Source organism: Parasteatoda tepidariorum, chromosome 9, assembly GCF_043381705.1.
Source record: "Parasteatoda tepidariorum isolate YZ-2023 chromosome 9, CAS_Ptep_4.0, whole genome shotgun sequence".
Lineage (NCBI taxonomy): Eukaryota > Metazoa > Arthropoda > Arachnida > Araneae > Theridiidae > Parasteatoda > Parasteatoda tepidariorum.
In genome coordinates, this window is record NC_092212.1 from 52,198,386 (window position 1) to 52,223,405 (window position 25,020).

A 25,020-nucleotide genomic window follows, 5' to 3' on the forward strand; every position below is an offset into this window, starting at 1 on the left:
GTGGGGCGCATGAAATACATAACAGTAATGTTATATTAGTGTGTGTATGTGTGCTCTTGAGAATATGTGTATGTATATTTGTAATTGTATCTGAATGTGGATGTAGAGAGCATCAGCTGCGGCAATCTCATACTATTAAGCTAGGCAGAAGTGAGTAGTCTTTGTCGATCGATCTCCATTTTAGTATTTTGTTGAAAGCACTTTTTTTTCACGAATTTATTTGACGATTTTTGATTTATATTACGAATTATACTACAGCACATTTCTAATAGGTTTAACGAATTACATGTCATTTATTTGAATTCAAACTTATTTTAATGACTTAGTATTTACTAAAAAGATGCAATTTTTTTTTTAAAAAAAAGTTTTTATATGGATTTGAATGATTGTTTTGAATTCTTAGAATTTTGTGCATTTGCAATATAACTAAGTGAGTAGCGAGCAAAGGGAGCTTGGTTTGTGAAGCAAACCATATAAGATTGCGTAGCAATTTACGGGAGTTGGCGAGCGTCAGCGAGCAGGGGGCGCAGCCCACTAGTTCAGATAATTTCTCTCTAAATTAAAGCTTTTGGAGACAACAATTAAGTCATTTATTCTAATATAAACTCGTAAAATGTATAAAAACCAAAAAAATAATAAAATTCGTTAATAGTAAAACATCGTATAACAAAAATATGGCTCTACATCCTTATTGAACTAGAACAAATTGATTAGTCGAGTAAAATTACTTTTTTTTCTTAAAATTAGAACCAAATATTTTTTAGAGAAAGCAATGTCCTTATAAATGATACCTGGAAATTCCTCTCAGTACACTTCCTCCTTTTCCTGCGGGAAATGGGGGTGACTTAAGGGCGAGAATGGAATTTCTTCTAGAAAAGCAATATATGAGGTTATCTTTTTTTTTACGTATTTCTTCACACTAAATCGAAGGAGACCAATCATGAGATAATCGGACGAATAGTTTAAAAGTTATAAGGGTTTTATGAACAAAAAAAAAATATATACAAATTTGTACCTATTTACTCACCAGATACATCTATCTAAAAAGTGGAATACTGCTTCCTATGCATTTTTTACGCTTAATCGAATGAAACTTTTCACGAGTGCGTGCGCTTTTATATGCAAAAAATACGATCTTTGACATAACTTATGTAAGCTTCTTACTTTGCTATCTAAACATGTGAGGTTAATTCTCCAATGAAAGTTTTTTTTTATTGAACTGAATGAGAAATAATTCGATTTGACAAGAGGAATTAATAGTTATTTCTTCATAATAAGTACATTAAAAAATAGTACATTATATTAACATAACATTTGAAATATTAGCCCTTTTGATTCATGTTTGTTCTCATTCGATTCTACGAAAAAAAATGCAAAGGAAATAATGCCTCACTTGTTTAGATAGCCATGTCAGATGCATAAATAGGTAAAAGCACAAAACTGTGCTTTTTTCTACATGAAGCCCCTTTTAACTTCTGAACTATTCGTCTCATTCTATTCCGCATAAAAAAAACCATCAAAATCAAAACCTAACACAATATTAATTTCTTCCCCCTCAAATCACCACTATTTTTTCTTTAAAAAGAGTGAAGCATATTGTTGTTCATTTACGTCGCACTAGAGCTGCACAATGGGCTATTGGCGACGGTCTGGGACACATCTGAAGATGATCCGACGACATGCCATCACAATTTTGATCCTCTGCAGAGGGGATAGCACCCCCGCTTCGGTAGCCCGACGACCTGCACGCGAAGTCGAGCACTTTACGGTAGAACAGTTTAACGAGGACCAATACCGCACACCCTCGGTCCCTACGCAGGCTGATCCAAGTGGTCACCCACCCGCATACTGACCGTAGCCAGTGATGCTTGACTTCGGTGATCTGCTGGGAACCGTGTCTTAACGATCAGTCAGTCCACTGCGGGACGAGTGAAGCAGACAGGGAAGTATTCAGTCATCCTTCATAATGACATATCCAAGCATTGTAAAAAAAAAATTCGTATAAATTTTTCCATATAAAAACCTTTTTTTAATACAAGTGCGGGACAATTAAACCAAAAATATAGCACTGTCTACTTGTAATTTCCGATCAGCTTAGAGCAGAGTTTCACTTTTTCGTTACCCACAGGAGAAAATAACTATCAATAAATTTGTAAATGCATGTTTAAGCGTACATGCACATGCTTACTTGTTCGCTATTTTGAATTTTATTTCATTGTTGCCAATGCGAAATGAAATCTCATTGGTTGACATTAGTGTTTATAAATATTTTTTTAATTTTTCCGATATTTTGAAGAAACTTAAAAAGTTTCTCTCATCAGAATCCTTCCCTTCTGAGTAGTAGGAACCAAACAAAAAATTCTATTTTCTATCTTAACTGTTCTCCATTTTTCTTTTCTTTCGGTTATGGAATCCTAAAGGCTCGAGCTTCTTTTTGGCGGATGCATATGCAAAACCGAAATAAGCTGAATTATGGTTTTCAAAAAAGATTTATTATAATTTAATTTTTTTTTATAAACATATACCTTTTTCATAATTTATTAAATATATTGTAATTTTTCATTGTTATTTTGCATAATTAAGATCATATAAACCGAAATATTAAATAAATTATCAGGGTTCCCACTCAATTTCATAAAAAAAATTCCCGGACTTTTCCAAGCATATTTCAAAGGAAATCCATATCATATTTTATCTATCCCATGCAATTTTTCATCAGAAAACTATGAATTTTTTATTTTATTTGTAATGCCAAATTATTAGATTTTACAAACAAATGTAATAGAATGATAATGGGAAAGTTTCACGAAAAAGTGAAATTTTATAAAATACTCATAATAAATGTTAGAATTATTTAACGCGAATCTCAATAACTAGTTACTGTTGTTAACAATTCTAAGACTTGTTATTTCCCAGGTTTGTTTTTGTAAAAAAAAAAAGCAACTTTCCCTGCTTTTTAGAGTTAAAATAAATTCCCTGACAATTCCAGGTTTTCCCTGACCCGTGGGAGCCTTGATTATGGATTGGATATAAATGTAATTATTATTGGTTTAAAAAAAATAACTACTTTAAAAAACTAATTAATAAACTTTCAGATCCCTGTAATCATTTCACCTACTAATGCTAGGATTTTGTAACCCACATTTTGGGTACTGCTGCCCTATCAAGGAAGTTGGAAAATATAAAAAAGAAGCAAATGAAAAAACAAGATTTTCAATACAGTATTTTAATTTACACATATATCAGCATTATGTTGAGCTATATAAATGAATCACATTTCTAAACAGTTTGCATCCCTCAGTAAGAGGTAATTTGAATCCAAAAGCTCTTGTGTTTCAGCCAACATGACAGACACAAAATATTACAAATAAAAAAAAAATTTCAGAGCATCCACTAAAAATTTTCCATAATGTTATATGAAAAAGACAGTTAACAAAACAAGGTAATATTGCATAGTGAGGAGTTTGATTTTAAATTAACGCCATGTTAGATTCTAGTTGAGTTGGTAAAATTAAATTAACTACCAACTAAAATATAACACAGAGTACACACAACAATAGCACTAGCACACTTGTAAAATATTTGGCATTACTTTTATTCCAAATGAACATTTTACAAATGAAGTATGCAAGAATGAACATCAAATCCTGCCAATACATTTTAATTCTTTTCCAAAAACAGAACGGATATAAGAGTCGATATCAAATAACTATAACAAATAACATACAAATACATTCTTAATCCAAAGGAGGAAAGAAAAACAAAAACGAAGAGAAAAATAACAAACAAAGCAAAATAAACATTGACGCTTATAAATATTACAATGATCAAACTAGATTACTTAAATAGCACTACTTAAAAATTTATAAGACAAATAACTAAAAAAAAAATTTTATTGAAACAAATTTAGCATTAAAAATATGTCACTTTAATGTTTCTTTTGTTTACAGTGCATTTTAACCAAATTCAGATAGCAACTTTACATAATATAAGTTTAAATGTTGAATTTTGAAACATAAAGCATGCATCAAAATAATACCAATTAAGTTAGGGGAAGATAAAAATTTCAATTAAAGCATAATATAATCCATAAGTTTAGCATGTTTTGATGAGTTAGATGATATTGACCTTAAGTTACATTTTAAGATAGGTTTATGAAAGAAGAAAGATTTAACAAATTCATTTTAATTTTTGTATACTGATAAAAATTGTAATTGAAGCTTTACATAAGTTTAAATAATTTTATGTTTTAATAAACTGGTTAAATCTCACATACTTACCTTAAAATTACATGAAAAAAATAATAAATTTAAAAAGATTATAATTAAAAAAATGAATTTAGACAAAAAAACTATAAAGAAATTAAAAATATTTAAAATCAAATATTTTGAGGCAAAAACACAAATTAAAAAATGAAAAACTTATCTCTTTACACTCATTTGACAGAATTTGTTGCTAGATTGGTCTGATATAGATCTTAGCAGTCACAGACCATTAATTTTGGATACTGCACTTTAATTTTTTCAAAAATACTCAATAAGACAAATTGAAATCAAGTATGAAAATTTAGATTCATTAAATTAAAATGTTCAGAAATAGAAATCTATCACATAAAGATAAAACTTTTCTGAAAATGTGACATTTTAATGCTTAAAATTTATATACAACATAATTTCATAAATAACATTAAATAACCAAAGCGTTGTTTCTGTTTAAAATTATAATGAATTTTTAAAAAGAAGAAATAATTGAAGCAAAAACATTAAAACACAAAAAGTATATTTTAGAACTATATAAATAAATGAAATTTTAGAGCTTACACATTTCATTTCTATAAATGCAATTAGTTAATTGCAGACACAGAAATCTATCATATTAAATGCATATACAATCAGATATTTCAATAAAGATAGCAGTAAAATATTATTCACTGATCTCAACATCCAAAATTTAATTTTTTGAGCATACATGCTATTTCAAAGTTTAGATTATCAATAGAAAAATGTGATTACTCCAGTATCCTTGTACAGTGAGAAAAATAAATCAGATTACAATAAGAAAAATTAGCATTTCAATAAGTTATATCAGTCCTTAGGTGTAAATGTTATTTCAGGTCCTTAAAATGAAGTCAATTGCTTTTGCACTTATGTCCGACAATCTATCTATTAAGACAAATGGAAAGAAAGTTGGCCTTCACTAATAGCAATTTCAAGTTTTTCTCTCATTATTTCAATGCTAGTATAATCAGGTAGTTTAAGATAATTTACACAAGTCATTACAGATGGCAGGTAGTTATTGGAATCGGAATCATCATCAGATGTCTTTTTCACTATAGTAAGAGGTGGGGAGAGGGATTTTAATCCACCGATTGGCAGTCTTGGAGAACCAGTGACAAACTGGATGAATTGTCTTTGTTGCATAGCATTGTAACTGCTTAAAATTTCAAACAGGAATCTGATTGCTTGACTGTCTAGTGTATAACCATGGTCAGCTCTACAGCTATCAGTTAGGCTTTGAACATCCCACTGGTGGTACACACTTCCACAGAAAATAAAGGCCAATTCCTCGGGGTAGAAAACTTGTAAGCGGTTCAAAGAGAAAACAGAGTCAAATCCTTCTTTGAAAGCTTTCATTTGTTTTGACACACCTTCAAACATGGTCCAGTGCTTTAAAAGTTTCAGATAGCACTCTAAGTTATGAATGGAAACCCCAGCATCTTTGCCACCTTTCTTCAACTCTATATTTGCATAGCCAGGAAGAGTAAAATCTAAGCTCAAATCTTCGACTGGGCAGCCATCCAATGTAATTTTCAACACCGATGTTTTCACTATGGTCGAGCTCAATGATTTGTCATTTTCTAGCTTATGTTTTTCAATCACCATTTGTTCCAGTTTGATGATATTCTGTGCTAGACTCTCATCCACAAATTGTAAATCAGAGAGTGATAAATACTTTTCTTGGTTTAACATCCACTTATAAAATGCAAGGCTAAGAGGAATATCGATTAACCTTGAATCCATTATAGCTTTTGCCAAAAACTTACCTAACAATTTAAACTTATTACAAATTTTGGTAAGTGAGCTGCTTCTGGTATTTCTTGATAGAGGCATAGGAAAAAGACCTGTGGGGCTGTGGACATAATTTGTAGAGAAATCTCCTTCTGGGCAAGAAGTCACAACATGCCACATATTCAAATCTGATCTTTGCAGTTCTTTAGAAACTAAAGCATAAAACTCTAAAGTTGGCCCTAATCCTGTCCCAACTTCATTTTTGTACTGAATCTCCAGCATAGTTTTAGATTCCCCATAATCTTGCAGAATGGTTTCAGCTTGTTTCAAAATGCTGCTCCTTGATATGGTTCTTTTCCTTTTGTCTAATCTGGGAGTTATTTTCTCACTGTTTGTAAGTTCAGGAACTGTATCAATAAGTCTTTGCAATGCCCTTTCTCTGTCAAATGAAGTAACATAAAATAAGAGGTGTCTGGTTTCAAATGGGAAAAGAAATGGAAAATTATAAGCAATATGAGACAGCCAAGGTGGTATATTCCTTGTCATGATAGCTAATGGGTCCTGTAACTGGCGATTAACTTTGAGAGTCAAATCGTTATTAACAAATGCGGTTTGCGGTACGATTGATGCCCAAGAATTTTTCTTATACAGTAATCCCCAATGATAACTCAATCCATGTATAACTCTAAGCAAATAAATAACTTCTAATGATGGATCCTTAATAGTGTCAAGACCTGGCAGTTTAGGACTGAAAGTTGTAGGGAAAACAACTTCAGGAACAGTGCCACTTTCCCACAGTGAATCTTTCTTGTCTTTGGACAATTTACTGCGTTCAGATGAGCTTTTGCTAGTATGACCTGAACGACTAGAGCTTTTCTTTTTTCCAGTACTATTATGGCTAGTACTGGCATCATTAGCAGAAACACTCTCAGCCTCTTCAGGAGGAACAGGACGGTACCAAAGAGTGTGGGTTTTTAACCAAACTGATGCATAGCCTACAGGATATTCTCCATCAGTGTGCTGAGAGTTTGAGCTCTGAGAGTCTGCATTTCCATATTGCCTAACAGCTTGATATAACGTCATATTATAAGGCAAAACATTTTTACCAATTAGAAATTGTAACTTTGGAGTTCCATGGCCATGATCCATTCTGATATCAGCCACAACTAAACCCCCATCTTCATCAGAGCTATCATCATCATAACTTAAATCACTTTCACTTTCATCATCATCTTTAATAGTACCATAACCTTGATTAACTAAATAACGGTCAACATTTTGAATCGATGCTAAAGGATCGACCATAACTGGACCACTATGCCACTGTCTAAGATTCGTGCAGGAAGGGTGGCGTTGGAAGAGACATTTTAACTGGTGCATATTAAAAAACTTTACAATACTAGATCCAGGTCTACCAGTGGTTCCTATTGATGATTGATCAAAAACTTTAACTGGAAACTGCTCTAAGTGACTAACACAAGCACCAAGTTTTGTTAATAAATTCAAAAGAGGCGCTGTATTGATATTTTCCGGTACAAATTCTTCTCTTATGGTCCGAGGACAGTTTATAAACACATGAAGAAATGTTCTCAAACGATCTTCAAGTGGTTTCGACCCAAATGGTAAGTCATCTCCTTGCTGAGTTGAAAGATAAGCCATGAGTTTTTTCACTAATCCACTGTGAATAAGCTCAAAAGAAGAAATGTCATTTTTTGTCACTATTTCAGCAATCTCTTTCAGTGGTTTTAATCCACAATCATCCATAGACTCCATGCTTTTCACAGCTTCAGTTAAAGTATTTAATACATTGATAACTGGATGTGAATTTATGATGTCGACATTAAAATAAGTTTCATCAAATTTTTGTGCCTGTTCTTTAATCCAGGTATTTATTTTTTCTCTACTCTCTGTGGTAACTGCTATGGTGGAACTATACATGGCCCCAGACTCTTTATCTGCAGCTCCAAAGGTACGTTTAATATTCATATATCGCTTTTTCAAAACATCTCTGATTTTTGAAGCAACATTTGTGCTAGAAGATTCATCCTCTTTAGCAGCTGGTGAAGATGATGCACTGAATACAGAATGTGAAGAAGATGAACCACACTGGGCCCCTTCAGATTTATGAGAATTTTTATCAGACGAATCTGAGTTAGAGGTATGACCAGGAGTGACATGATTAGATGTTGATGGCAAGTTGGATTCAGGAGTATTTTCAATTTGCCAGGATTTCACATCAATCTTAGATAACACTCTAATTTCATGCAAGACACCTTCTCGAACAAAATGAACCCTAAAATCTGTTGGAAGTTTCCACATTAAGATTTCTGAAATTTGAAGGGCAGATATCACATTACGGAATTCTTGGGATGCCAACATGGAAGCTACATGTCTAGCAATGTTTTGGTACTTGAGCACAGATTTTAAAACTTCTGGAGGGGCAAAGTAGATCATTCGAAGTAAAGCTCTGATGCATTTGTTTTTCACTGCTGAACCAGCAGAACTACAATACATTTCATATAGTACTGGAAATAATACTGTAATGCTTCCTGTTACTAAATCAACATTATCATCAAAGAATTCAGCTCTTAGCGGAGCAGCAGTTTTCTCAGCAGAATTTCTAACATACCAACGAGGTTGTCGTGCACTGCTACTGGAAGGATCAGAGTCAAATTGTTCCATAGAATGAAGTTCTGCAACATTTAATGACGCTTTATCTGGAATATAAAGACGGACTTTCCCATACTGAGCTTCATCAATAGATTCACCATCTTGCCTCTCTCTGAAATGCCTAATACCTGCTTCATCACGCCATTCCATTAATACTGTACTGCTAGAAGCAACTTTCTTTTTAGCTTCAACAACCAGAGCGTCAACACTAAATATAGGATCTTGAGGTAAGCATGGCATCAATTCACAAATTAGATATGAAAGCTCGAAGAGTTCTTGTGGACTTCGAGGAATTAGCTCAATATTTTTCGAATTGTCAGATGATCCCACTAACAAATATTTTAAGGTTTCAGAAAAATTATTTTTCAAGAGGAAGACAACAATATCAGAACAAGCAGAACACATTTGTGCCAACATGTGAATTACACTAGTGAAAGTTTGAGAGCTGATAATCGGTGGTGAGAGAACTAAAAGCTGTTGGATATTAGACAAGAGAGTATTGCTTCCAATTTGCAAAAGGCTATCTGGATCTTTCTGGAAGCTTTCAACTAGTCCAGCAAAAGCTAAGCAAATGCTTTCAACTGACTTCTCATCTTGTCTTGTTAGCCATTCACTCAAAGTGGAGAGAGATTCTTGAATAAGAATGAATTCTGACAGCACTAAATTCTGACAACAGTTTGATATAATTGCGAAAGCAGTTCGCTGGGCATTTATAGAAAAGAAATCTAAATATATAAGGCAAGCAGCAACACCCTTAGCTTGCAAAATGGGTTTGCTATGCCACTTTGATAGCATTTTCAAGGCAGTAAGGGCTTGCTCAGCAACATCAATGCACTGAATTACTTGTATTTTATTCAAAAGGACTGGAATAGCTTCCACAACAACTGAAGATGATCGTGGTAATGCCTCCATTAAGTAAGTCAAAGCACGACAAGCTTGATTCATTAATTCAAAATTATATTCTTTAAGCAACAAGTTTATAAGAAGAGGGACTAGCTGCTTTGTAGGAAATCCTATCAGAGTGTCTTCATTTCCCATGACTAGCAACTGACTGATTTCAATAAGAACTTGGAGTTGATGCTCATCATCATCTGCAGATTGTAATTCTTGCACTAATTGCTGAGCTCTACTGCTGGTAGCAGTTCCCATAGACTTCTGGAAAAGTTGTTGCATACGACTTTCAAGAGCACCAAATAAACTAAGAGGTATACGTCTAGAGTCCATTAAGGCTTGCAAACGTCCTATCTCTCCATCAATGGAATCTGCAGCATCTGTAGTATGGCGGGAATTAGAATTACTAGCTGTAGTAGTACCCTGAGCAACAGTTTCTCCATCAAGATCATCATGAAGCAAAATACGTCTTCCTCGAAATGGGTTGGAAATTTCTTCATAACCAGGCATCTCAACTTCTTGTTTAATTGTTATACCATGGAAAGCACTTCCTAATGACCCACTAGCACCAGACACAGGTGACTTAAATAAACTCTCAGTATCACTACTACTATCTCTTAAATTTGAAGATTTGCTGAATTTACATTGGTCCTTACTAGATTCTTCATCTTTCTCAATTTTTATTTTTAAGACTTGGTGAAGATCATGTGTACCACTCACACCTGGTTCACTATCCAAAGGTGTTTCAATAATAGCATTAGATTGACAACTTTTAGCTTGTTGCATTGCTGATTCAAGACTTTTTTGCAATTCACTTTTTGTTATAAGCTTCCTCTCTGATATATTTTTACCATATAAGGTTTCAAACTTTTGCATTTTTGCTTCAACTGACATGTCATTTTCATTGTAACAAGTCAAATTTGGAACAGGGGACTCACCTTCAGAAAAATTTGAATTTCCAAAAGATGGATTAAAGAAAGAATCATTATTGTCATCTAAATTACTTAACTTATTATCATTTGAAGTTAACCTATCTGACAAATTTGATTTTGAGACATTTTTGTTAACTGCAGATAAATTAGTGTTTTTAGAGGATGTCTGTGATTCGGCGTTTCTTTCAGGTACAGATCGTCCAGATATGTTAGGAGATCTTACCTCATTAGAATTGCAGCGAAGATCATTTGCTTCATAAGAAATAGAAGGAGGGTCATTCAACTCATTCTTGGGAGCATCTGAATTGTTGCTCATATTTGATTTTTTAAGCTTTTTCGCTTTGGAGTTAGATTTAACTTCCTTTGTAACACTTTTTGAGCTTTCTCCTAATGATTTATTCTCTTCACCTGTAAAATGCTTTCGCTTCAAGCTATCCTCAACAGGTGCCGGAGAATCACTGTCCATGGAGCTCGTAGCAGGTTCTACTTTTTGCAAAGCAATGCTCCTACTTTTAGAGCGAGTAATAATTGGGGAACGAGAAAGACTCAAAGAAACTGCACTTGACAAAATTTTTTCCTTTTTGGGTTTAGTGACCTTGTTCTCAGAAACAACGGTCCTGTTTCTTAAATATTTGGTGGTCGCCTCCTGTTTGCTTTTCACCTGCCGTGAACTTCCTTTTTTACTCTTACATTGAGCGGCTATACACTTTTTCGGCATAATCTATAATGTGCGTTTAGGAATCTCTAATAACACTTTGTTCATTTTGGTGGCACTTTATATAAAAATTCCACAGAGGATATTTTGATTAGAAGATGAGGAAACAAAACTGTTCATTTAGAATCTGAAAAAAAAAAAATCAAAATTAATCTTTTTATAACAAAACATAAAAACTACGCATCACAAGTTAACTACAGATAAACTAGTTAGAAATATGGGAATTGGTATCAGATTAAAATGCCTATATTTATCAACTTTTTTTTTAAAATAATTACTTAATTTTATTTATACTTTTGATACACATGGTGAATAGTATTGTTGGCTGAAGGTTAACCATTAAAATTTGTTGATTTATTTATTTATATACTAACTAAAAATTTATGTTAGTGCTATTCAGGGAAGAGAAATCTACATATTTTAAGTTCCCATAAACTATTACCCCAGGAATGTACTGCAATAAGATACACTGTTTAAATTTACAAAAATAAAATATACATTTCACATATTTAAAAAAATAAGGAATTACATGCAATTAAAAAAAATTAATGAGCTCAATTAAATTATTCATAAAAACTCTAAACTAAAAAAATACACAACAACATTGGAATGCATTGGGCTTATTTTTACAAGAGAAACAAAGTTAATATGCATGACATAGCAATAAACTATAAAAAATAAACACATTATGAAAACTATGGGTTGGAGCAAACATACTAATAACCATCAGACTTAAATAAAATTAAAAACTTTCTTCAAACACAAAAGCAAAACTTTCTGCCCACATTGATTAATTCTTGTAATTAGTTTCAACCTTTTCACAACCACCTCATTTTGGCGGAATTGGTTTAAAAAATCAAGATTTTGTAAAAAATGCTAACACTTTATTCTTACCACAGGGATATGCTTGGTAAAAAAGAAAGTTATAAAATCTTAGGAACTAGCTTCTTATTTATTGCATTTACTGCAAAATAAAAATAAAAACTATTTTCTCATTGACATACTTGAGCACTTTTTAGAGATATTCACATATTTGTCACTTCACAGTAAAAATTTAGCGAAAATCGTTTAAAAAATTTCTATAATTTAATAAAACAAATTGTGAAATAAACACTAAAGCAGTAGGTATGTTGATATTGTTTTCTTTAATATAAACATTAAATTAAATATATATATATTAACATTGTCTTTGAGCTTAGAGCAAAAATACTCTATCAATTAGCATAATTTACGAGTAAAGAAGGGATGAATTTCAACTTTTTCTTTAATGAATCCTCCGGCATAAAAGTAGCATAGTAATACGTTGAAGAAGTTAAGTTGAAGCCAAGGGAATTATTCCAGTCGCCTTGGCTAGAATAATGCTGGACTGAATTCCCTTAGGAAAAAAAATAAATAAACATAAAACATCTGTGCATTTAATTTAATGTATACAAAGTTCTTTTTAACATCTCTTTGTAGATTATGACTTTACAAGATGTTACAAGAGAGGATGTGGATAAAATGCAACAGAACCAACTATTAACTAAAGTGTGGATAGAGGAACAATTTCGCAGCCTTGGACATACTGCTAGCCATACAAGACCTGAGACGCCAATTGATGCGGTTACCAATACAGAAGCAGTGGCAAATCTTCAAATTCTACAATCTACATTACAGGGATTAAGACGAATGACTGATACAATACAGTCAACCATCACCACTATCAAAATAAATGTCACAGACATAATCAATATTACAAGGTAAGTACAATTCAGTCGTAAGATATATATCTACCATTAGAAATCTATCTTTAACGTCTCATGTTTTAATACTAAGTTTGTATAGTTTAAGGTTGCACAACCTTCATAGAATAAGGTGAAAGCAAATAATATTTTTATTATTAAGAGTAATAAAAACAAATTATCCAAAAATACTTATAATAAAACCATTATGCTTTTTGACATTTTTGAAATAAGCACTTAATGTTTTGCATATTATGTTTTCAATAAAATTAAATTATAACAGAACATTTACCATTTTTTCTATAGAAAAATTAATTTTATTATTTTTTTGGACTAGTACATAATTTACTTACCTGCTTTAATTTTAAATAATTAAGCCCTCAAACAATATTTTTTTTTTTAACAAGCCTGAATTAACATGAAATTAGCAATTTTAAAGCTGTAATTATGTTTTTTTTTTAAAGTTAGTTTAAAAAATATCAATAAAATGTTTTTTAATATTATCTATAGATTTTAAAATTTTTGGTTGACAAGCAGAAAAGCACAGTGACCATATAAGGGTGGGCTGCATTCAGCCTCTTAGATGAAGATAGTGCTTTCCTAATATAGGTTAATTGGCAATTAAAAAAAAATGTTTACAAAAATAGTTATATTTAAAACACCTGTTTCAGATAAAATTAAAATACTGATGAAAAAAATAATGAAACATTAGTTAAAAAGGACTTAGACCAACAATGGGTAGCAGATTGTATTTTGAAAATGGACTAAGATACAACTTAAAAAATATTATAAAAAAAAGCAATATTTTTACTTTAAATTGTGTTATAAATTGAATAAAATAAATCTCAATCTAACAAATTTACTCGCATAGTATACTCTCAAAATAAAACATTATTTAAAAAGGACATTAAAAAAACAAAAGTTAAAAGGACAAAAAAAATAATGAAACATTAGTTAAAGAGGACTTAGACCAACAATGGGTAGAAGATTGTATTTTGAAAGTGGACTAAGATACAACTTAAAAAATAAAATTATAAAAAAAGCAATATTTTTATTTAAAATTGTGTTATAAATTGAATAAAATAAATCTCATTCGCATAGTATACTCTCGATTATCAGTTTTGTGGGTCACACGGTTGGTTTGTGTAAAATAGTTTCAGACAAAAAAGATTATGATTTGGTATCAGATGTCTTGAAATTTTTAAGTGATAATATATGAGTTTCAGTGCAAGGTAAAAAAATTATTTTATAATAAATATAAATGTACATTAACAAAAATTTATTAAATAGTCACTTTGTAAGGCTAAAATTTACAATATTTTTTTACATTTCAATAGTTGAAACATCACAAAAAAAGTTTTTTTTAGATGTGACTTATTCTGATGTAAATTTTTTTACTATTTGTTTTGAACAATTCATGATTTTGATTTGCCACGCTATTTCAACTGGTAACTAAACTGGATAATCAGGAACTTCAATCAAAAAATGATAATACAAAATACAGTCAGACCTTGATACAAGGTCCTCCTCATATAAGGTCACTTTTCCAAAGTCCCGGCTCACTGAATAGGAATTCTTTGTTACAGATTATTGGATATATAATCAAGTTTAAAAAAACGTTATCACTTATAAGGTCATTTTTATCTAAGGCGAGGGGATCTCTTTTCAAACAAAAGCCCATTTAACTTCCTTACAAGGTTTAACCCCTCTCGAGTTCTAAAATGTTGCAGTTTGTGAAGAAGCGAAAAGTTGTTTTCATAGCAGACAATTGCACAGCTTATACCAACATCCCACAGTTAGCCTCAATTGAGCTTGTTTTCTTGCCTCCCAATGTGACCAGTGTTCTCCAACCATTGGATCAAGGAGTTATTCAAAACCTAAAAGTGAACTATCATAAGCTCCTCCTGAAGGACTTTATCGCTGCCATTGACCAAAAAAAAAGGAGTTTCACGATACTGTCTTGGACGCCATTTTCTATGTGTAAAAAAGTTGGAACATGGTATCCACCACATGCATAGCAAATTGTTTTAGTCATGCTGGTTTTGTGAGTTCTCTGAATATCGTGGATGACAAAACCGAAGACGATATTCCTCTATCTGTTCTGATTGAAGATCTGAAAAATCGTGGCCATGCCATTGAAGGGGAGGCTAAATACGGTTTGATTTATGAGGAAATTGCCACCACTTCTGAAGCTACAATTCCTGAAATTGTTTCACAAGTTGTGAACAGTGAGGACAATGACAGTGATCCTGAGACTGTAGCTGTAAAATAACCCAAGCAGAAGCCTTCAATGCAATAAATGTCATACGAAATTTTTTTACAAGTTACAAAATCTAGAAAACATTGTTCGAAAAATGACACCAAAATCAAGACAGACCTGCATAAAAGATTATTTTAAATAAAATAAGATGTAATGTATGTATGTACACGTTGATGAAATTTGTAAACAGCTTTACTTTAAATTAAAAATATTTTTAAAGATCTAACTTTCTTTAATTCTTTACTAGCTCTGTTAAAATTTATTGACTTAAATATTTAATTTATGACCAATCACATTCGCTTGTATTTTACCATTTTTAAAAAATCATAATATGTAGTATTTACGTGCTTAGTTACAAACTGCTAATGAATTGGTTAAAAGGTCACCCCGCTTATAGGTCACTTTTGCGATGTCCCTTAGGGTGACCTTATATTGAGGTCTGACTGTACATTTAACAGTAATTATTTTAGTCATGTCAGTAGAAGTTAGTGTGAAAAATTATTTTATCTAAGGAATCTTAGCATTTTAAATCACTTTTGCCAGTATAGTATACCATAAATGTATTCACAAAGCTTTAAACTAATACTCAAGTATTTAATTATTTTTTTGTTCAAAGAACTCTTTTTCTTGATTATATTAGACATTATAAAATGATCCAGAGATTTTTCGGTTTGATAACGGGGGATAATGGAGCCTGAAATTGCAGATATGTAATAAATACAGCAGAGTTGCACATGCAAGTGCAATAGTCTCACTGAACCCAGCTCAGTAGACGCACGTGTGAACTCACAAGTGTTTCATCATACATGTCAAATGATTGGCACTTACATACGCTACAGACCGACGGTATACCGAAATGGATTGTGGTTGACATTGTGAAAAACATTGAATAGAACAATATGAAAAGCACACTTTTGCATAATACGTGGTGAAAATAGACACGGTAAAGAAAAAAATCTCATTTTCAAAAAGGGAAAATTAAGGACTTTTTAAAAACACCAAATGAAAAAAGCAACTTCAAGGCTTTTAAAAAATGCAAATAAAAAATAAACACCTTTAAAAAATGGTATGCATCATGCATACATAATATAATGAATTACAGAAACAAATTTCATTTAAACTTATACAATGTCTACTCATTTGAAACCATGATCAATGACGATGAAGAATGCAAATCATACTTTAAAATGTAAAACAAACAATATCTATCATGTTTTTAAATTATTGCGGAGCAAATATATCTTAGAAAAAAATAATGTTTTTCCAGTTTCCACTACTTCCTCCATATGCCAAAACACATTTTAAAACAAGAATTCTGGTTCTAAAATATAATGTTTTTGCTTACAATATGTGGTCGCACTTAAGTTATAAAATATAAGTGATGGAGAGATGTTTTTACAACGAAAAAGTATAAATTCATATGAAAAATTTAAGATTTAATTTATTTTCCTAAAATATATTAAATTTTCAATGAAACATTATTTAAAATGTTTACCTGCATTTACTAATTAATTATTGATTCATAGCATTTAAGTGAGGTGATTCATTTATTTTTCTATGCATTTACAATTTAAAATTGTCATTAAATTTCTCATTTTTTGTAAGTTTTTCTTATTGGTGGTCTGGTCATTGATTTGAATACTAAATATATGGTCTTAAAGTAAAAATTATCAATATTAAGTAAATTACGAGATGAATTTTTTCTAATTGTCTGAAGCAAAAGTTAACATTTTGAAAAATCACCGAGCGATTGTAGTACAAGTAGATAAAAATAAATAAATTATTCAAACAAACAAAACATAAGTTAATAAATTCTGCCAGCTGGTTTTGTAACGAAAATAATATCTATGAGGATATAACTGTTTTAAACATTGTTCAATATAAATGTGCACAAAATTAAGTAAAACCATTGAAAAGTCAATACTTAGTATCTAGATTATATTAATAACAATAATTTTAATTTAGTTCATAAATTTTTTTAACATAACTTTTATAAAAATGCAGAAAAATTAAAATAGAAAGAACATTTATCAAAATATATCTGTACAGTATAATTACTTGCAGAACATTTAACAACTACAATTTCTTAAATCAGTTATCAGTTAACTTTGAACAAGTTTCAGTTAACTTTAGATTAAGGGTAAAAAAAATTAAAAAATCAACAATTATAAATGTATAAAATCCAAACCGGGGCAAAAGTTGATTATCCAAAAAATCTAGACTTGCTGTTGTTTATTAAGTCTACTGAAGACTAAACAGAAGGTTAAAATTTAGAGAATCAAACAAAAATCAAAATTTTAAGTTTTTAGTTAAATTTTACAGACTCAAAAACTATTAAATGGCAGTACCTAGGAAAATACTGAAAATACTATAATATTAACTGATCAACATTTCAGAACAGCTATAATAAATATTTGAAATATGCAATTTAATCTTGCAGATCAATACAGAAGTATGAAAAAGAATATCTGGTATCCAAAACATACCTCCAGTCATCTTTGCAAAATACTCTTAACGACAAACTGGATTTGATACCCAACATAGGATGGACAAATCACATGATTCAAGCAGGTATTTTTTTAACTATTTAAACAATTCAATTGATTGTTAATAATTTATCATATTAATATGAAAAAAAAATTGTGTACAATGCTGAAGAAATTTTCTATCTCAAAATTTTTAAAAATCACGACCTAAGAAAAACAATCTCATTTATATCTCTCCATAACCAGCCAGATAATTGTCAAGCTTGGCTATTTCAATAATATACGTAAAAAAACTTATAACAAGTGCAAAAATGCTTAACATTTCTCCTAAAGTAGAAAGTGTACAAAACTGTGGTGTACAAAACGATGTACATCACAGAATAATTTATGTCACTGCAGGATCATTCATGTTTTGAACAGAAATATTAAGTCCAAGTTATGTCTGGATTGGGCTGAAAATTTTAAAAAAGGTGCTTATTTTGTTTGGTTGGGATGACATTGTTTAATTAATCACGGTCTTTCTTTTTTGCAATTTCAGTTGACAAAATCAAATCATTGGTCATTTTAAAATAGATGTAAACTTGTTTATTTCAGGGCGGGGTTTTTACCAGGGAAAACCCAGTTTTTAAAAGAAAAAACCTGGATAATACTATTAGCCCTTGTTTATTTATTTACAGATATATTGGTTTGTTACTTAAGGAATATATAGTATTTCCAAATTGTAGTTAATGTTCAGAATTATTAGATAATATGTATACATTTAGATACAGGTAGGTATACTTGCTATTAAGCAACTATTCCACAAGTGATATAATGCAAGCTATCTCCAAAGTTGTAGTTAAAAAGTTATACTTAACAGTCTGCTTGTATACGAAATAAGAGATTTTATGCTTTCCCAAGTATTCTTCATTAAAACTCAAATAATTTAACAAATTTTTGCAAGGAAAAAAATTAAATTAAGTGCACTGGCTTTTGAGTCCAATAACACTAAATGTTGATGTCAAAAGTTAAGCTATTTAAATGGGGGGAAAATTATAACATGATCGATTAAGATAGACAAAAGGTGCATATTTTTGATGAGTGCAGCAGAATTTTTTCGGGGATTAAGACAATCGTTGGTCCGCAACATAAGTTTGCATTATAAGCATTTCATTTTAAGATTGAAAAAAAAAGAAGTTTTTCTATATTGATATCAGGAAAAAAAAAGATTTTATTTATTTTTATTTTCAGTTCACATAAACATCACAAATTGATATTTCCTTCAACAGAAAAAAAAAATTGTTGCAATATTGGAAGGCTAGTAATTATTAACTTGTTATAAACATGCATTCTTCGTACGTTTAATATTATAGTTTTGAGGAGAATCTTATAATTTGCCATACTTATTTTATTGCGTTTTCACTGTATTATAGAGGAGTCATAATAGTTCCAGAATAGAAAAAATAAAAAAAGGTTAAAAAGGACAAATCAGGTCAAATTTTCTTTTATTAGGAATATCAGGACAACTTCGAATCTTACAAAAATTTTTAGAACATTAGTTCTAAAAATGATCAGATATTGTACTACAATGTTTACAAGAGAATTTTTCTAATGTTCCAAGCTATTGTTTCAGTATTGCTTTAAACGTACACTTTAAAATGCTCACAGAAATAGTAAAAACAATAAATTTTTCTGAGGATGGGAAAAATATGTTAATTTTTACATAACAGTTAAAATTCTAGAAAAAACTTTTTATAGACTAAAAAGCCATGGGAAAAATAAGTTTTCCCCAAGATGGTAAAAACCATGGTAAACACTGTTAAAAAACTCACATGGTTAATACCATGACAACTCTGGTTTATTTTTGAAAATCCTTTTAATTCATGACAGTACTTTTCAAGTCCGCTGTAAAAACCAATAACTGCATTACCTATATTAGGTACCTAACCAAAGTGATAACATGAAATTAAGAGTTAATTTATATAGTTAAATGTACATCCCTTTTGTTCAAGATGGTTAAAAATGTTTTTTATTATATGCAACTAATTTGTAACTATGAATTCAGAATTCTATATTTTACACACAAAATAAAACTTTAATCTTATCTATTCAATAATATGTAATTACTACAATAAACAGGAATTAACTGACTTTGATACTCAGTTAAAAGGAAATGAAACTAAAAATATACTAAAACATGAAACCTTTGTCTGGAATAAAATCTAACTAAAAAAGTAATAAAACTCAAATTTCAGAATGGTAATTGCATTTATTCTGTAATATGAAATTAAAAAAAAAAGGTAAATAAAAATAAAATTATCATATAGAAGGACTTCTGTACTCAAAAACTGAAATGTAAAGAAGCCACGATTTTCAAATTTTGGAGATTACAAGGCTAAGAACATCGATATTTCAGATGGAATGTAATAAAATATTGGATAATACCTCTAAGGAAATTTAAATACTATTTGAAGCCAACACGGATCCTAGGAAAAAACTAATTTTAAATAAATAAATAAAAAAATTCAAACTGGTTATTCAATGTCCGCTTTTACCAGCAGAGTAATGAGAATAAAACACGAACTTATAAGACAAATAAAAGAAAATTTGAGAGAATATGATTAAATACGATACAAAAATATATATACAAGTTTAATGGAGATTCATGTAGTATTTCTTACTAATTCTCCAGCATTACTAAACCTCATTACTCAATTTGCAATAATTTTATTATCAACAAAAGTTTATAAAAACGATAACGAATCTGGATTTTTAAGAACGAAGTATATCTAAAATAACATTAGAAATTTTTTTAACAGTTTACTAAACAGCTGATTCCTGGAACATTTCTAAAAAAAATCATTCTTTCTCAAACACTACTAAAACAAATTTAAAAATACCAACCGCATTTCTGACAGGATAATCTGTAACCAAAATTATCTATAAAGGTAAATGAAAACGATAACAAATCAGCATTTTACGAACGAACAGAATCCTTAAATATCATTAAAAAAAGAGACAAATATAACAGCTGATTCATTAAACATGTCTTAAAAAATAAAAATAAAAGTTACATAACTAAAACAAATTGGAAAAAAAAACACTAACCACATTTTTATTCTGTTAATCTGCAACTAAAATTATGAATAAAGGTAAACAAAAAAGAATCTTGAAATTATGAACGAACACCTACTAAACTTCGCATTTTGTTATGACTGAGTTCTCCGGAAATAAATGTAAGGGAAAGAATACACAAATCCTACAGTTTGGCGAGATCATTACGTCATCAACAATGTTTGGATATTCAAGCAACGAATCCTGGCAAAGTGCCCGTATACGATAATAAACAATCTTGGCGATATACTGAATAAAATTTAGTGAACTCACTACTTATCTAGAAACTCACACTAAACGACTAAATTATCCAAAGATTTAAGTATTATATTTGAACAGGAATACTACCTCCATAATGAATTCCCCCCCCCTTTTTTTTGATAGGGAAAATATATCCCGTTCTTAGCATAGCTGAAATAAGCTTTTAAAAAGTTAATACTTAAATATGAATTTAATTTTACAAAATTCAAATAATTAGAAAAAAGCAATTGTGTATTTCTCAAAAATAAAAAAATTTAACGTTTCTTTATTTTACACTTTTTAAAGTTTTTTCTTTTAACACAAATTAAAAACATGTCTTTTTTACCGGAAATCTTAATTTATTTGTATTTTTTAATTTATGTTAGTAAGCATAAAAACCTCTAAATGTCACAATACGAGATAACTTACTGCTATTGTTTGTTATTTCTTTAATAAAACAGATAGTGATTCCGAAATTGAGCCTTGAGCTATTTTACGTTATCGCTCCCCCCCCCCTCTCAACTCATTCATTTCAAATGCAGTAAATAGAAAAAGGTAAAAATAATTTTTCTGTTACTTCAGAACGAATATTAAGTCATACAAAAAACCATTCATGTGAGAGGCTGCACAATTAATATTTTACATTAACTATCAGCAGCAGGAATTGGAATTTTGAATTTTTTTTTTTTTAAGAACTGTAATTAACAAGTTAAATTTTAAATATATAATTGGAATATTATTAAGAATATATTATAACACATTTCTAACAATTTATGCATTAAAAATTGTTTTATAAAAATAGTATAGTGCAGGGGAAAGAAACACTCCAAAATAGCTTTTGATATAATGTTTGGATTTTCACGAACTACGACACAATAGTTCCATGGTCACATTTCAAATATGTAAATTAATTAGCGCATACGATATCTTAAGTTACGAAATTACACACAAAATCGTTCCTTTTTTGAAAAAACGTACATTTTTTAATATCTTATTGGGATTATTGACCTTCAAAATATGGGGGAGACGGTAGCCGCTATCTGGAAAATAAAGTGTCAATAGTGCACGAGTTCACTTTGTACGTATTTCGCCATTTGAAAGATGCCTTATTTTTAAATTTTTATTACTTAAGAACTAATGGTGAGATTTCCTTCAAATTTTGAATTTCATCATTCACAATTGCGTAGATTAAAATGTTCTACCCTTAAAAATCCAATTCTTCAGATCAATATTCAATTTAATAAAATAAAAACAATTAAAAATTATTATTTTTAGCCGCTTTAATTGTTTCGAAGATATGGTGAAATATGCAATTAATGAAAGTAACATTAAGGGGCTTAACTTTCGCCGGCTCTCCTATACATTGGGATAACATTTTACAGATTGCAGCTACCCTTATATTTTGAGGATCAAATATTTAAATCAGCCCAAAAGGGTTATTTTCTTACGAGAAAGAACATTTTTGTGTCTGAATTCGTAACTTAAAATACCGTCTGCACTAATTAATAAGCATATTTTAGATTAAGCCGTTGAACAAATATAATTGTGGCTTAGTAGGGGAAAATTTGATCATAAACATAAAAAGTTATTTGGAATGTTCGTTTGTTTCCTTTGCAAGGACAAATAATGAATTGTGTTGCCTTATCTACAAATTGACAATTATTTCTATAATAGAATAACTTAATTTACCAGCTTATTAAAAATACTATATATATTTATCTTAAAAATTTATCTACAACTGATCTATGCAATACTACCATTATTTCATTTTAATATAGTACATAGTTTAAGATTTCTGAATATTTGTGATATCAAAACGAAATGTGTGGTGGATATTCTTTTAAAATTAAGAGTCAGGGGAATTTTCGCTATCATCCTGTGTTTATGAAGAAATTCATATTTACAGTTTATTTCCCCTCAAAGAAAAATGAATTTTGATATAAATAAAAAGGTAAGCTTCTTAATCAATCAAACTCAACTTCGTCTATCCATAAGTTCCAATCGTCGATCGTTATTTATTCAATGGTAACTATTCTCGTTTATTTTTGTTGAACTTATATATTTATACATTAAAAAAAGTCACGATATTTTTATAACAAAACAAACTATTATAAAATAAGCAACTACAAAAAGATCTATGAAAACAGAATTTCTTAACACTAACCGTTGTGTGAAAGAAAAATAACATTGAAATAATTGCTATTCGTATGAAAAATAAAATAAAATACTAATTAGTTTAAGTGAGTAAGTTTAAAGCTCGGCTCCTATTAAAAATACCATTTCTTTTTTCTTATAGTCTAAGCATAATAAAGAGAAAAAAAAACTGATATGCCCATAAAAGCTGAATCTGCGAAAAAAGAATTTCAACGTTTGAGTATTTACAGAAGCAAGTATTCGATTGAAATAATAAAAATAAAAAATATACATGTGCGTCAAAGGCATTTTCATTTTCACCACCTAAAAACTTAAAATCAAATTTTTGATGTTAAGAAAAAATAAATTTTAAAAATCCGGTTGGACACGAACCGTTATTTCTTCAAAATTCCTCCCCTATCAATACCTCCTCACTTTTTCACTACATTTTTCTTTGTTCTTGTCTGAGCGAGGGCAGTAACCGTTTTTACCCGGCACGGTCTATCTTAGCTGTGTAATAACTCTCAAAGAGAACCGATTCTCCACGTTATTGATTTGTCAAAAATTAGTAATCCTCAAAATGCACAAAATGGCGATCTAATCGTTATTTTTGTGACAAATGTACATAAACCGTTGTTCCCTATTTTCTTCAATTATTATTATATAATACATTGGCTAAATTCAAGTGATAAGGAACAGGTATATGTCTCACAACAATGCTTAGTAGCGACAAAATACACTTTTAAAGTCACAGCTATTGAAAAATAAAAATAAAAACTTGCTTTTAACATATATTTAACACATTTAATTACAAATTTTGCAAGATTAAAAACAGATACAAAATAGAAACGTTTGCAACAAATATTGAAAGTGGGATGGCAATTTTAAACGTACACCGTTTTCTCGGACAGTAGCAACACAAAGAAATTTTGTTTCTTTTAAATTAACACTGTAATATGTTCGAACTTATCTAATTTGAATAGGATGAGAATATAGATAATATTTCAAAAACGTATGCATAAATAATAATAAAAAACCACTGAGAAAAAAAAAAAAATCATGATAAAAGCCCCACGTGAAAGTAATACAAAGTTGTACAGTTTTAAGGTGTTAAAACTCTAGATATAAATGGCAAAGAATGGATTAAACGTAAAGTTTTAAGATAAAGACCCAGAAACGACAGCATAGTGTCAAACTTTAAGGACATATATTCAAAATAAGGAAATAAAACGGCGCTGAGTCTACGACAAAAATAAAATGCCAGATCACAATGGATTTCAAAATCGTGGTAGATAGATTCAATTCATAATTTTTTCGTGACGTCATTATTCTTTATTTAATAATAATTATTTTGTCAATATTTTAAATATTTCTTTCAGAAAATTAAACTACAATAAAAAAGTTAAACTCTCTGATCGCTCTACTCTAAATGTAACAATCAAATTCTTTATTTCTAAATGTATATTTGATATGAACCTTTATTTTGATGAAAAAGTGACAACAGATACTGTTGGGGCAGCATTGGAAAATATTTTGTATTAAAATGAAAAGTTTGCTTTCAAAACATTTGAATTCTACATAATATAATTTATTTATAACAAAAAAAAAAAACTTTTCAGTTCGTTTTCGAATGGCATCGTTGGAACAGTTTGGAGCGAGCTCCAAAAGCTCCGTGTTGGGGGAACTGTCCCAATATTGTGTGTTTTATTTGTTGTCCTTTAAAAACTGTTCGAAGAAATTTTTTAAAATTAGTTTTACCTCCGAATTTAACTTTTATTACACATGTAATTTTTTAATACGTTTTTTATTTTGCCTTTTAAGAAAATTTTGAAAATAAGGGGATTTTAATATCTTGCATAAGCATTGCTATA

At 30.0% G+C, this 25,020-nt stretch overlaps 2 protein-coding genes across 6 annotated transcripts in view; one reads left to right on the forward strand and one right to left on the reverse strand.

The window, feature by feature from the left end:
• Positions 1-25,020, forward strand: part of LOC107442501 (angiopoietin-1-like) — a 79,119-nt gene that overhangs the window by 13,945 nt on the left and 40,154 nt on the right. Inside the window, exons 3-4 of the mRNA XM_021147508.3 lie at positions 12,675-12,955; positions 17,638-17,768. Of these exons, the coding sequence (XP_021003167.1) occupies positions 12,675-12,955; positions 17,638-17,768 (412 nt within the window). The remainder of the gene's footprint in view (positions 1-12,674; positions 12,956-17,637; positions 17,769-25,020) is intronic.
• Positions 3,211-25,020, reverse strand: part of LOC107442502 (E3 ubiquitin-protein ligase ctrip) — a 37,672-nt gene continuing 15,862 nt past the window's right edge. For 4 of the 5 annotated variants that reach the window (XM_016056084.3, XM_016056086.4, XM_043051241.2 and 1 more), the window contains one exon: positions 3,211-11,343. In XM_016056084.3, coding sequence (XP_015911570.1) covers positions 5,166-11,219 — 6,054 coding nt within the window. In that variant the 5' untranslated portion in view covers positions 11,220-11,343 and the 3' untranslated portion in view covers positions 3,211-5,165. Of the gene's footprint in view, positions 11,344-20,770; positions 20,908-25,020 lie in introns of those variants that run through there. The other variant, XM_016056085.4, reaches the window with a different exon arrangement.